This window comes from Megalobrama amblycephala, linkage group LG23 (genome assembly GCF_018812025.1).
Source record: "Megalobrama amblycephala isolate DHTTF-2021 linkage group LG23, ASM1881202v1, whole genome shotgun sequence".
Lineage (NCBI taxonomy): Eukaryota > Metazoa > Chordata > Actinopteri > Cypriniformes > Xenocyprididae > Megalobrama > Megalobrama amblycephala.
Window position 1 is genome coordinate 20854341 of NC_063066.1, and position 12902 is coordinate 20867242.

General features: G+C 37.3%; 2 protein-coding genes across 2 annotated transcripts; one reads left to right on the forward strand and one right to left on the reverse strand.

Annotated features, from left to right (window-relative positions):
* Positions 1-524: 524 nt before the first annotated feature.
* On the forward strand, positions 525-5053 carry aldob (aldolase b, fructose-bisphosphate). The gene is made up of 9 exons (XM_048175669.1): positions 525-678; positions 1329-1441; positions 1640-1851; positions 2821-2875; positions 2975-3135; positions 3302-3385; positions 3474-3648; positions 3719-3918; positions 4045-5053. Exons 2-9 carry the CDS (start codon positions 1330-1332, stop codon positions 4138-4140), a joined length of 1095 nt encoding a protein of 364 aa, XP_048031626.1. The 5' UTR covers positions 525-678; position 1329; the 3' UTR covers positions 4141-5053.
* Positions 4764-12902, reverse strand: si:dkey-74k8.4 (L-asparaginase). Its single transcript, XM_048175671.1, has 7 exons — positions 12542-12902; positions 12269-12408; positions 12062-12157; positions 11832-11992; positions 10122-10205; positions 9884-10046; positions 4764-5343 (listed from the first exon to the last, which is right to left on the reverse strand). The coding sequence occupies exons 1-7, from the start codon at positions 12546-12548 to the stop codon at positions 5251-5253; spliced, it is 744 nt and encodes a 247-aa protein (XP_048031628.1). The 5' UTR covers positions 12549-12902; the 3' UTR covers positions 4764-5250.

Consider the following 12902-nt stretch of genomic DNA (forward strand, 5'->3'; position numbering starts at 1 on the left):
CAACTGAGGCACTTTACAAGAAATGTTTGTGAAGTAGGCCTATGCTTTATAAACACAGCATGCTTTATAGTTTAAAAGCATCAAAATGATTAATGCTCTATTTCACCTAGAGTCCCCGCTGCAGGCTCCTTTGCACGTTTACTAAATTATTGCCAACGTGTTTTCTTTCATATGCACTATTTGATGTAATAGCACATAGCAGTAGGCCATAAACAGACAAAACAAAGAGTGTGTTGCAAAGTGAACATGCCTGAGAAGGACCATGCTGAAACTGAAGAACCTGAAAATCAACTTTATCTGAGATCAGGTTTCCCGACCCTGTGCCTCACAGTTCCTTCATTGTTTTCCAAAGATTTTGAGAGATAATTTTAAATATGTGTTACACTAAGTTTAAGGATAGCTGTATTATGGAAATTTTGGAGTTAAAAACCTTCTTCCAAAGTCCACATAGGCAGATATTTTCACACACCCGTCCAATATTGGCCAATGGCGTTACCGGAGGCTGAGCACGCCCGTTCGCATCACTTTTGTCCAGCCTCTGCGCTCGGCTCAAATAAATACCGACTTGCTCGAATCGCTCGGTCCCGAATCATTAAAATCCATCTGCGTCAGTGAGGAGAGGCCAGATCACTTCATCTATTCTTCATTCATAGTGCCACCAACCTACAGAGCAATCAAGTAAGAATGACGGTTCAACTTTTAAACTCTTTTAGTTTTTAGTATTGTTGTCGCATCTTGCGAAATTAGTATTAATATTTTTCATTTTGTATAAGTCAAAGTAGTAGTTTTGAAGGGTATAATATCTGTTTTGAAACGTTAACATGCAGTTGTTCACAAACTGTGCAGATGTGTTAGTGCAATATTTATCGCTGAAGGCTCTGCTCTTTATGTCATGAATCACATGAAAAAAATCCCAGATTTCTTTGATTTCAGGACCATTTTGGTCTACAGTGCAAAATTATCTACGGAATGAATGCAATGCGTTCTGCAATTTATCTTCGCATGACATTTTCGTGTACTTAGAATAGGGAGGCAATTCATAAATACACTGTATAAAAGACGCTGTTGTACAGTTCTCAACGACATTGCTCGAATGTGTGAAACTTTTTGCACATAATCGCAAAGAAAACTGCTAAATCTTCAGGTCTACCAGATGAGTGAACCCTGGACTTGTTTGTCCAGTGGGAGGAGCCAGTGTGGACTAAAGTTCAACAGTCAGGGCAAATATTTACAGACAGGAGTGAAAAATCCAGTGAGCCGAATAACATAAGTTCTGTAAATACAGTATTTTAGCTAATATTTTTACTTCTGCTCCTCTTTTTTACCAGCATGACACACCAGTTTCCAGCTCTCTCTACGGAGCAGAAGAAGGAGCTTTCCACAATTGCCCAGCGTATTGTGGCAACTGGAAAAGGCATCTTGGCTGCAGATGAGTCCACAGGTAGGAATGGGATAGAGTACCACCTTTATGCAAAATGTCTTAATTGATCAATAACAACAAGTTATGAATTTGCTTCAGCCATCACTATAAATGTTTAACAGTATTGCAATTGTGTTTCCTCTATCAGAAATGTATTTTTGAATATGTCATGGTAAGTTTGCTTTCCAGATGTTCTTAGATGTTTGTTTCATATTCTAGGCACCATGGCAAATCGCTTTCAGAAGATAAATGTGGAGAACACCGAAGAGAACCGTCGTAGCTTTCGTGACCTCCTCTTCTCTGTAGACAATTCTATCTCTGAAAGTATTGGCGGTGTCATTTTTTTCCACGAAACACTGTACCAGAAATCAGACAAAGGAGTTCTGTTTCCAAAAGTCGTCAAGGACAAGGGCATCGTAGTTGGTATCAAGGTGAGGTTTCGGTGCATTTTTGGAGATATTTTCCAGATGTTTTTATGCATTTATATGCTTTCTGTAGCTCTATCCACCTTACTCCTGATGAGCCTACTGCGGTTTGAATTATGGGTGGCTCTTTTGGTTTGGGGAACCTGAAACGAATCATTTCAGATCATAAGGTTGCCCTCAAATAAAGCTTATCCGTCAGTTTGACTGAATGAACTGTTAATTTTCCTTCATGTTTTATTTTCAGACATCATGAGAATAACATAACGCTTGGTATTTTAACGTGACTTGTTATAACAAGAATATCTATGGCAAGAGCTCTTTTCAGTCGCTGCTGTCTTTTCCTTATGATTATTTTCTTTTGTCCCTTTGCATTCCGCTGTAATAGTATGAAAAAGGACAACATATACTGCACATTTGTGGTCTGTTCTCCTATATATCCCATTAATAATTCACTGGAATGCACAAAGAATCTCTCATTTTTCTCTTCAAATCCTCACGTCTCTTTCCAGGTTTGTTTTCACAGGTAAATACAATTTATTATCTGAAAAAATGACGGAAATCACTATGAAATAGTATCACGCAATTCTGAAGTTAATGAACATTTTTGATTAAGGCATATTTAACCCGTCCATTATTGCAGTGGAAAGAATCATGCTTTTGGGGTTATTTATGGTCTGTTGAAAGTACACTTTACACTTTTAAATGTCCTTTTAATGTTCGATGGTTGAAGGTTGAGTATAATAATGTAATCTCATTGTGTACCCAGTTTAAAAAAAACATTATTGCGGTCATAGAGTGAGCCTTTCACTGTTTACAGCTTAACAGAAGTTGCACCCATAATTCACGTAAAGTGTCATAGGGCGTAGGAATAAGGTGGATACATGATGTAGTAAACGAAAGATGCAAACACAAGGTCCTCTCACTAATTTTGGAGGTAATGTTACAAATGAAAGTATTGTGTTTTTGTGCATAAAGGTGGACAAAGGCACAGCGGGCCTGGGCGGTACAAATGGAGAGACAACCACACAAGGTTACTTTCTTTCTCAAATACTTCTTAACATGACCGTAATACATCTGACTTTTCTCCATTTTAAAGGGAAGCTATTTTTGCCTGATCTGTTTCACTCAGGATTGGATGGTCTTTCTGAACGCTGTGCCCAGTACAAAAAGGACGGTTGTGACTTTGCCAAGTGGCGTTGTGTACTTAAGATCTCTGACGGCTGCCCCTCTGCTCTTGCAATTGCTGAAAACGCTAACGTTCTTGCCAGATATGCCAGCATTTGCCAACAGGTATGTCTAACAGAATGTGGCTGGCTTATGGGATCCTATCTATTGTCCATAAACAGCCTTTACATGACTCTGAACAGTTGATAACGTGCCAGTAATTTGTTTATTTTGCTTTACAAACTGTCTAGAAGTTATTTTCTTCTGATTATTTCTTCCTCAATTCCTTTAGAATGGCTTGGTTCCCATTGTAGAGCCTGAGATCCTCCCAGACGGAGATCATGATCTGCAACGGTGCCAGTATGCCACTGAGAAGGTAAGCTTCCTCCCAGAATAAACAGTTAAAGTAGTTAAAACAAAGCCAAATTATCCATCAAAAATAACTCCCAAAATTTCCAACCAAGGTCCTGGCGGCTGTGTACAAAGCTCTCTCTGACCACCATGTGTATCTGGAGGGAACTCTGCTCAAACCAAACATGGTCACTGCTGGACACTCCTGCACCAAGAAGTACACCCCCCAGGAGGTCGCCATGGCAACAGTTACTGCTCTCAGACGCACTGTGCCAGCTGCTGTACCTGGTACGTCATTAGATGATGGCCTCCATTTAAGCGCTTTTCAAATGTTCAACTTCTCTCTTCTGGTTCTCAGGCATCTGCTTCCTCTCTGGTGGTCAAAGTGAGGAGGAGGCCTCTCTGAATCTGAATGCCATGAACCAGCTTCCCCTGCACAGACCCTGGAAGCTGAGCTTCTCTTATGGCCGTGCTCTCCAGGCCTCGGCTCTTGCTGCATGGAAGGGACAAGCAGCGAACAAGAAGGCTGCACAGGATGCCTTTGTCACACGTGCCAAGGTAACCAATGTCAAACTTAAAATACTGCATGTGGGCAATATTGCGCTTCATTGTGTTGTCAGTTTATAAGCCTACTATATTAAATGCAGAACCATATGTTGATGATTTTTTTTGTTTCCTTTTCAGATCAATAGTCTTGCATCACAAGGCGAATACAAACCCTCAGGCCAGGCTGACCAAGCATCTAAACAGTCCCTCTTTACTGCCAGCTATGTCTACTAAATCCAACAACAAACAACAGCAACTTGTTCTGGACAATACAAAATTTACATGCAAACATACCAAAAGATATTGAAGAAGATCTGACAAATAGGGGTTGCACAGACTAGTCGACTTTAATGCTCTCCCATGACGCTTTAAGCTTGACGTCGACTTGTCGCTGATCATGGGGCGCAACAGGAACAGGATCTTTGAAGTCCGCTTTTACACTCTGTTTCAAACAGTTAAAATGACGAATAAATGCATACAACATGTTTGATTATACCATCTGGAGCTTATTGTACATCTAAGTTAATCACCGTTCTAAATGCACTGCTGCACTGTAATGCACACAGACAGACAGCTCGCACATCACGCGCAGATCGTACACACAGAAAGTAGCGCAGATATGTATTGTCAACACTGTTCTGTGATTTAGCAATAAAATAGCTTAGAAACTGAAATGTTCTAGCATATATTTCTTAGTAACTAAAACATACATTCATATAAATGTCATTTTTAATGCGCTACTTTATCTGTATATGATTTAGAAGGAGCAGAAACCTGTGAGAAATATAACAACCCAAAGACAAAAGAACGGATAAAAATGATTATGTAGGTGCAATAGCCTTGTAGGCAGCGTTGTGTCATATGCCATAACTGTACACAAGGCAACCCACGTTCGAGTCAGATCCATCCATCTACTCGAGGTTCAGGCTTATTTGTTAATTAATGACATCATCAGCGACTAGTTGACGTCGACTTAAAAACATCTGAAGTTGTTTAACCCCTACTGACAACACATTAATGTGTACACTTGTTAATTGTACTAAAAGGAATGTTCTACCAAGATGACTCAAACAGACCCTGGATTAGTTTCATTTTTAATTCATGGCACTAACTAATGCTTTTCATTTTGAATAAATCATACATTTTATTTGAGTTGATTTCTTCTGTAAACATTAAGGTGGGAGTTGTTTAGTCAACCATTTTGTTGTGCTCTACTTTACTAAGAACCAACATGTAAATTGACATGTTTAAATGTTTAAAACCTAAAAAGTAATGTGCCTTTGCATCTGATGTCAACTGGTCTCTCTGACTTCCACAGCAGACTGAAAAAAAGATGCTGAAGGGTCAGTTTTCAATAAGGTTGAAGAGCTTCAAAATGTCATGAAGGTTTTTCTCTCTTGCTTCATCTGCTGCTGTCCTTTCCCAAACATCAGCAATCTGATAGGGCAGAGACAAATTATACATGTTACAGGTTGAGAGTTATGGCTTATTCTCTCTTAGGTTCATTTCGACCCGAAATTCATTTTCATTTTTAAAAATTTAGTTTTCATCGGGGTGGTCCAAGACCTTAGGGCAGTTGTCACATTTGAACTTGAAATACACACACACACACACACACACACACACACAAAAACTGACTGGATTTGAGGATTTTATGTTGTTGTAATAAAAATAGTAGCACTCCCTACCCTCCCGGGTCAATTTGACCCACATAGGAATTAATTGGAAATGGGGATTTTTTTGTTTTAATTTGTCAAACAAATATAAAAAATCTGGCAAATTCCAGAACAAACACACCCACAAATGAGGGCATGAGACTATAGAACATCCCCAGTGCGGAACATACTCACATGCGTATGCACACCTAGAAATTAATTAAATACATATAATTAGAGTAAAGGTTATGAGTATTTGCCGTGCTGTCCAAGGGGAGTGCTCCAATCTCGGAATCTAGCCTGAACCCAGAGGAATAGTTAGAAGTGAGGAGATGAGGTAGTGGAGGGATGCTGGAAAACTGTCATGGAACAGAGGTAGGTCTGCTGTATATATACCACTTGTCTCATTGATTGGGTTGATTAACTGAACATGCTCCTCCTGAACTTTGTTAAAAAAACAAAATGAATGGGGGAAAGTTGTTTTTTTTTTTCTTTTTTTCCCCAAATAAAAATCAGTCACAATGCAGACTGCACACTGGTATGAAGTGGTTAGATTTTAACACATTTACAATGCAGAACTTTTTTATTTCCCCCCTGCTGTCCACCTTACTAACTTGAATTATTACAGTATCTGACACTTCAGTATGAATAGAAAAACCTAAATAATGCTCCAAATTAGTGTTGTCACGATACCAAAATTTTGACTTCGATACGATACCCAACTTAAATATCACGATACTATGGCAAAAACTTAAAACAGCAGGAAAAGTAAATAAATAACACATATGACAGAACTTCTTTCTTCACCAGTGTGCAGGCTGATAATTCTGGATTTGAGCTTCATTGCCTTGAAGTTAGATTTAATATTTTTAATGTTTACTATTTTCATGCTCAATAAAATTGTAAACCAATTGTAAATCCAACAAAGTTTTACAAATTACATGTACATTTTCTGAACAAGAATATGACAACAAAAGCTCCTTTCATGTCAGAAAAGCTGTTAATAGAAAATTAAAATGTCTTTGGACAAATATAGATTTGGGCTAAGCCCCGAATATTTACAATGTCAGGCTCCGCCCCTGGTATCACGATACCTTTCTAGTACCGGTATATCGTGCAACACTACTCCAAATTAGGGCTGGGTGGTATATCGAGTTTGTACGATATATTGATATATTTTTTATAAACGATATGAAATGCGGCAATACGGTTTATATCGATATGCAGTGGTTTGCGAGCGCATCTGAAAAATAGCAAAGGATGCAGGGTGAGCTGCTGCGGGGACGTGCACAATATAAAGTCATGTTTTATATTAAAGGCTTCAAAATAACTGGTAAGATATAGTTAACACGTATAGTTTAAAGCGGCTTGCCCCGTCAGATGCTCTGACAGATATATGTGATGACAGATAGATACCTGCACTGTTTAATGCATTGAGATGTGTTTTCCTCAGTGTATAAGTTACATTTCACAGGTATACAGTTGCATGAATAAGTATGTGAACCACTTGCAGAATCTGTGAAAATGTGCAAAATTTTAACTAAATAAGAGAGATCATACAAAATGCATGTTATTTTTTATTTGGTACTGTCCTGAGTAAGATACTTTACATAAAAGATGTTTACATATAATCCATAAGACAAAAAAATAGCTGAATTTATTAAAATGACCCAGTTTGTGAACCATTGATTCTTAATACTGTGTGTCATTACCTGGATACGACTGTTTTTTTGTTGTGTGATGGTTGTTCATGAGTCCTTGTTTATTCTGAGCAGTTAAACTGAGCTCTGTTCTTCAGAAAAAAATCTCCAGTTCCCAAAAATTCTTCAGTTTTCCAGCATCTTTTGCATATTTTAACCCTTTACAACAGTGATTGAATGATCTTTTCACATGGAGGACAACTGAGGACAACCCTCGAGGAACTCAAAGACAACTATTAAAAAAGGTTCAAACATTCACTGATGCTCCAGAAGAAAACACAATGCATTAAGAGCCGGGGGGGTGAAAACATTTGAACAGGACAAAGAGGTCCAAATTTTTCTTATTTTATTTAAATATCATTGTTTTTCATTTAGTACTGCCCTTCTGAAGCAACAAAAGATACCTGCATGTTTTCTGGAAGACAAATTAAATACAATTTACCCTGATCTTCAAATTCCAAAAGTTTTCACCCCCCGGCTCTTAATGCATCATGTTTCCTTCTGGAGCATCAGTGAATGTTTGAACCTTTTTTAATAGTTGTGTTTGAGTCCCTCATCCTCAGTGTGAAAAGACAGATCTCAAAATCATTCAGTCACTGCTGAAAAGGGTTCAAATATGCAAAAAATGCTGGAAAACTGAAGAACCTGCAGGACCTGGAGGATTTTTCTGAAGAACAGAGCACAGTTTAACTGCTCAGGACAAACAAGGGACTCATGAACAACCATCACAAAACAAAAAAACAGTCATAGATCATCCAGGTAATGACACACAGTATTAAGAACCAATGGTTCACATACATATGAACGGGGTTATTTCAATAAATTCAGCTATTTTTTTTATTTTTTTTTTTCTCCGTCTTGTGGATTATATGTAAACATCTTTAATGTAAAATATCTTACTCAGGACAGTACTAAATAATAAATAACATGCATTTTGTATTATCTCCCTTATTTTGTCAAAATGATTAACATTTTCACAGATTCTGCAAGTGGTTCACATACTTTTTTCACAAACTGTATTCTCCATCTGTAAATGTATGAAATTAAAATACTTCCATTTTGCTGTCAGAAGTTGACCATCCTTCTGTAAGAGAATCTCCGCTAAACTTCACAGACTTCCACGCCCCAGCGCCACCTCATGCCAAACAGACAGAGCACAACAAAACCGGAGTGCTGTAATTCTTACTAAAATATACTAAATATACAATATTATTGCTAAAATATTTGTTGTTGGACAATTAATGTGCCAAATGTAGATTTAAACCAATAAGTGCACTGCAAAAATTGCTTTTCTTACTTAGATTTTTTGACTTGGCTTGTTTCATATCTAAAAATTCTTAAATCAGGAAGCATTTTCTAGACAAGTAAAAATTATTGTCTTGTTTTCAGAAAAAATGAAATCAAAATTAAGTGAGTTTTTCCTTAAAACAAGCAAAATAATCTGCCTGTGGGGTAAGCAAAATAATCATGTTTTCGGTTTGAAATAAGATTAATTTGCTTGTTTTAAGGAAAAACAAATTAAAAAATTAAAATTAAAATTTACAATTTTTTTTTTTTTTTCTGAAAACAAGACAATAATTTTTACGTGTCTAGAAAATGCTTCTTGATTTAATAATTTTTAGATATTTGGACTAGAAACAAGACAAAAACTAAGAAGTAAGAAGTAAAGTAAGAAAAGCATTTTTTGCAGTGTGTTTTTTTAATGATAGCAGTAATTCTTAAGTGACTATTGTAATGGGGTAAGCAAATATAATCTGTGCTTTTGATTTTATTTTCATTTTTAGTTTAGTGAATTTAAAAATAAAATCATTACTTTTGTTTTTAGATTATAATGTTACCATGTTAGAATGTAATGTGATTTTAACCCCTTTTTTGCACATAATATATAAAGTTGCCTGCATTCCATTCGCTATATTTGTTTTCATAGCCTTCAATATGAACATTGTTTGTAGGACATCATTGGGCAGGAAAAAAAATTATCCAAATAGAAAAATGTAGAAAATGTTGCCATTCATCTAAAAATGATTTTATAATGTTTAAATATACACCTGAATGCATACCCAGGTGAACAGTGAATTTGCTCCATATAAAGCTATAAGGCCATCTAGTGGCAAGAGTCATGAAATAAAATAATATATAGTAATGAAAACAATAATATAATATATCATGTTATATTATTTCTTTTTTTTCACAGGATGTTGGCAGAGACACTTAATGTTAGACTTTTTGAGCTGTTTTAACAAGTTTTTGCATGTAATGGAGAGTTATTTTGTATTTAAGTTGAAAGAATGTGAAGAATGTGCTTAAACTGTATTATTAAATTAAATTATTGATAAAATCTAATAATTTAGAGGTAAGTAAAATAAAAAATACATCTCCAAAAAAATTGCATTAAAAAACAGAAAAAAATATTATCAAAATGAAATGACATAAGCTTTCTGGACAAAAAAAAAATATATATATATATATATATTAAGTATAATTTTAGGGCCATGGTTCATTTTGACCTGTGCTACAGCTACATGAGGAGAGCATCAGGGGTTAAATATTTGACTTGTTAGTGCAACCAATCAGAATAGTAAAAAACAGAATATGTGTACGTTAAATCTACTTTTATTATACCTCTGGGGTAGCGCCATATTGAAGAAGTTTGGACACCATGAGCTTGTCCCTCTTCTCCACTGCTGCATGTAAAGCAGTCTGTCCGTTGTAATCACGCTCGTTCATGTTTGTACCAGCTAAGTACCATGCATGCACCAGCCTATAGTCCTTGGCCCGAACTGCCCTAAATTAGAGAGGACAGTTGAATGCAAATGTCCACAATAGACAGACAAGTTAATTTGTTGTTTGAAAGACTTACTTGATAAGTTCCATGCCGATTCGCACAGGGTGTAGAGTTACTGTGGCTCCCTGCGGCATCAAAATCTTGATCACGTCATTGTGCCTGGCATATGTATGGCAATGGTGTAAAAAATGAAATACATAACTTAAAGGGATAGTTCACCCAAAAATGAAAATTTGATGTTTATCTGCTTACCCCCAGGGCATCCAAGATGTAGGTGACTTTGTCTCTTCAGTAGAACACAAATAATGATTTTTAACTCCAACCATTGCCGTCTGTCAGCCGTATAATGTGGGTCAATGGGAACTTCTTTTATAAGAGTAAATAAAACTTTAAAACTGCGTTCAGCATTCGCTTAGTGAGGTCTGATCGCGCTCTGACAATGGAAGTGATGTCTTGCGCCAAAGTCCCTTTAAGACAGGTCATTTCACTCGGCGGCCATCTTTGAAACGCCTCCCGGGCATCCTGGGCATCATGCCCTATCTCTTTGAATGGGGAAACATCAAATTCTCCAAAACTGTTCGCCAACCTTACGATTACATTTCATATTTGAAATCACCAATGAAATCTGACAACAGCTGTCTTATAAATGTTTTATCCAAATGCTCGAATCATGACAAAAAACTGTATTTTTTAGGCTGGATCAAGCTAATGCGCATGCGCAGACCTAAATGCGCGTCTCTTCTGCCATGTTTCAGAGGCGCGCGTCTGACTGTTTCTATAGAAACCGGTGCTTCTAACGGCTTGCTGCAGTGACGCGATGACTTCACCAGTCGGCGATTGGCTCTTATTTAGAAGGCGGGACTTATTCCGCCATATTGCACGTTACACTTTCTCCCATTCAAAACAATACGAGTGACAGGTCTTGTGTTATTCTATTCGGTTGTTAAGTCTGATGTCACGCGGCAGCGCTTCCGGGTCCTAACGCTCTATTTCATACCATAAGAAAACAACAAATGGTGCTAATATACACACACGATGTGGTGTAATGCTACAAAAAAAATATAATCATAACCTTTATCTCCATACCAAAATTCCAGATGGCCAGACAATGATTCATCTTTTATAATTCGTTAAAATATTAATGTCTGTGACGCTGTGAGCACGGAGACTGTTGTGTAGACTGTAAGTATTTAAAATGTTTAACTTTTTAAAATGATTGATGTTTAATATGAATAAATAGCGCTCATAAACGGCCGTCGATGGCATTCTCAAGTGAAACGAGTCGAGGCTTGGACCCGGAAACGGCGTTCCTTACGTCACGACTTAACAAGCGGATAGTCTTTGCTTGCGCTTATACTTCAATGAGTGCTAGACATCACTTCTGTTGTCAGAGCGCGATCAGACCCCACTAAGCGAATGCTGAACGCAGTTGGACATAGTGGTGTTTTAGATGTAAAAAATTATATAAATACTGTTCGGTTTCTCGCACAAACCGATCGTTTCGTGTCTTAGGACATCAATGTGTCGTCACGAGCCACAGGGTTTAATTTGGATTTGTCTAAGCAAGTTTTATTTACTCTTATAAAAGAAGTTCCCATTGACCCACATTATACGGTTGACAGACAGCAACGGTTGGAGTTAAAAATCATCATTTGTGTTCTACTGAAGAAACAAAGTCACCTACATCTTGGATGCCCTGGGGGTAAGCAGATAAACATCAAATTTTCATTTTTGGGTGAACTATCCCTTTAAATTAAATAATTAAAACTGCTGACAACCACTTACTTGTTTTTTATGGCAAGATGCAGAGGTGTGAAACCAAAGCGGTTTGTCATTTGGCATGAGGCTCCAAGAGCCAGTAACTGCAATACCATGTCATTGTTTCCTTTTTCACAAGCTCTGTGCAAGACAGTGTTGCCATCATAATCTGCTGCATCTATATCCATCTAAAGAAAGCATGAGATAAAGGTCATATGAAAGAGAAACAAAATAATCCAATGCATTCTACAGCTTACATGATTGAGAATCTCCTGTAAAGACAGGAAGTCGTTGTTATCTATGCATCTCCTGGCAAAAGAGGGCATCAGACGTTGGATAGTCGATTGACGTTCCTGAGTAAAAACATGTAATCGGATTTTACGTCACTTCATTCATCCAAGGGACTTTGATTCATCTCAATAAAAGAATAGAAAACAGAAAACATGGCAAAAGTGTAAGCTCACTTCAAGCGTCTTGTGTTTAAGCCAGCTGAGTCTTAGCACCTTTCCCACGATGCGGAGGAACTGCCGGTCTCTCCGTTTAGATCTCAATTCCGATAACGGAAGAAACAACGGATCATAATGTTCCTCTTCTGGTTCCTCAACTAGTATAGTTATACGTCAAAGTAAGTTTTAGATCAAATAAAAAGATTTTAATAGATAACAAAATGACTTTTAAATGGTTTCTATTTTTTAGATTCAAAATTGTGATAAATATATGTATAAATCTTTACTTACAGAACATGTTTTGAAGATTGACTTATCTTGCTGAGCAGTGTTGAAGTTAATGACCGTTTAATTCGAATCACTCTCTTACCGCGCGCGGGTTTACTTGCTCATACGTCAGTGAGTGTCCTGAGATAGGGCTGGGAATCGATTCCATAAAGAATCGATTCCGAGGCGTTGAGAATCGAGAGTCGATTCCAAAGGTTGGAATCGACTCCATTAAGGGGAATCGACTCCTCTTTTTTAACATAACCCGCGGCCACGTAGCCGATTTCATTTGTCAACACAATCACGTCACCTGTAAAGAAATAAAGTTCAGACTAAATAAATGGATCCAGTCGTGACACAGAGTATGGTTTAGGGTAGGATGATT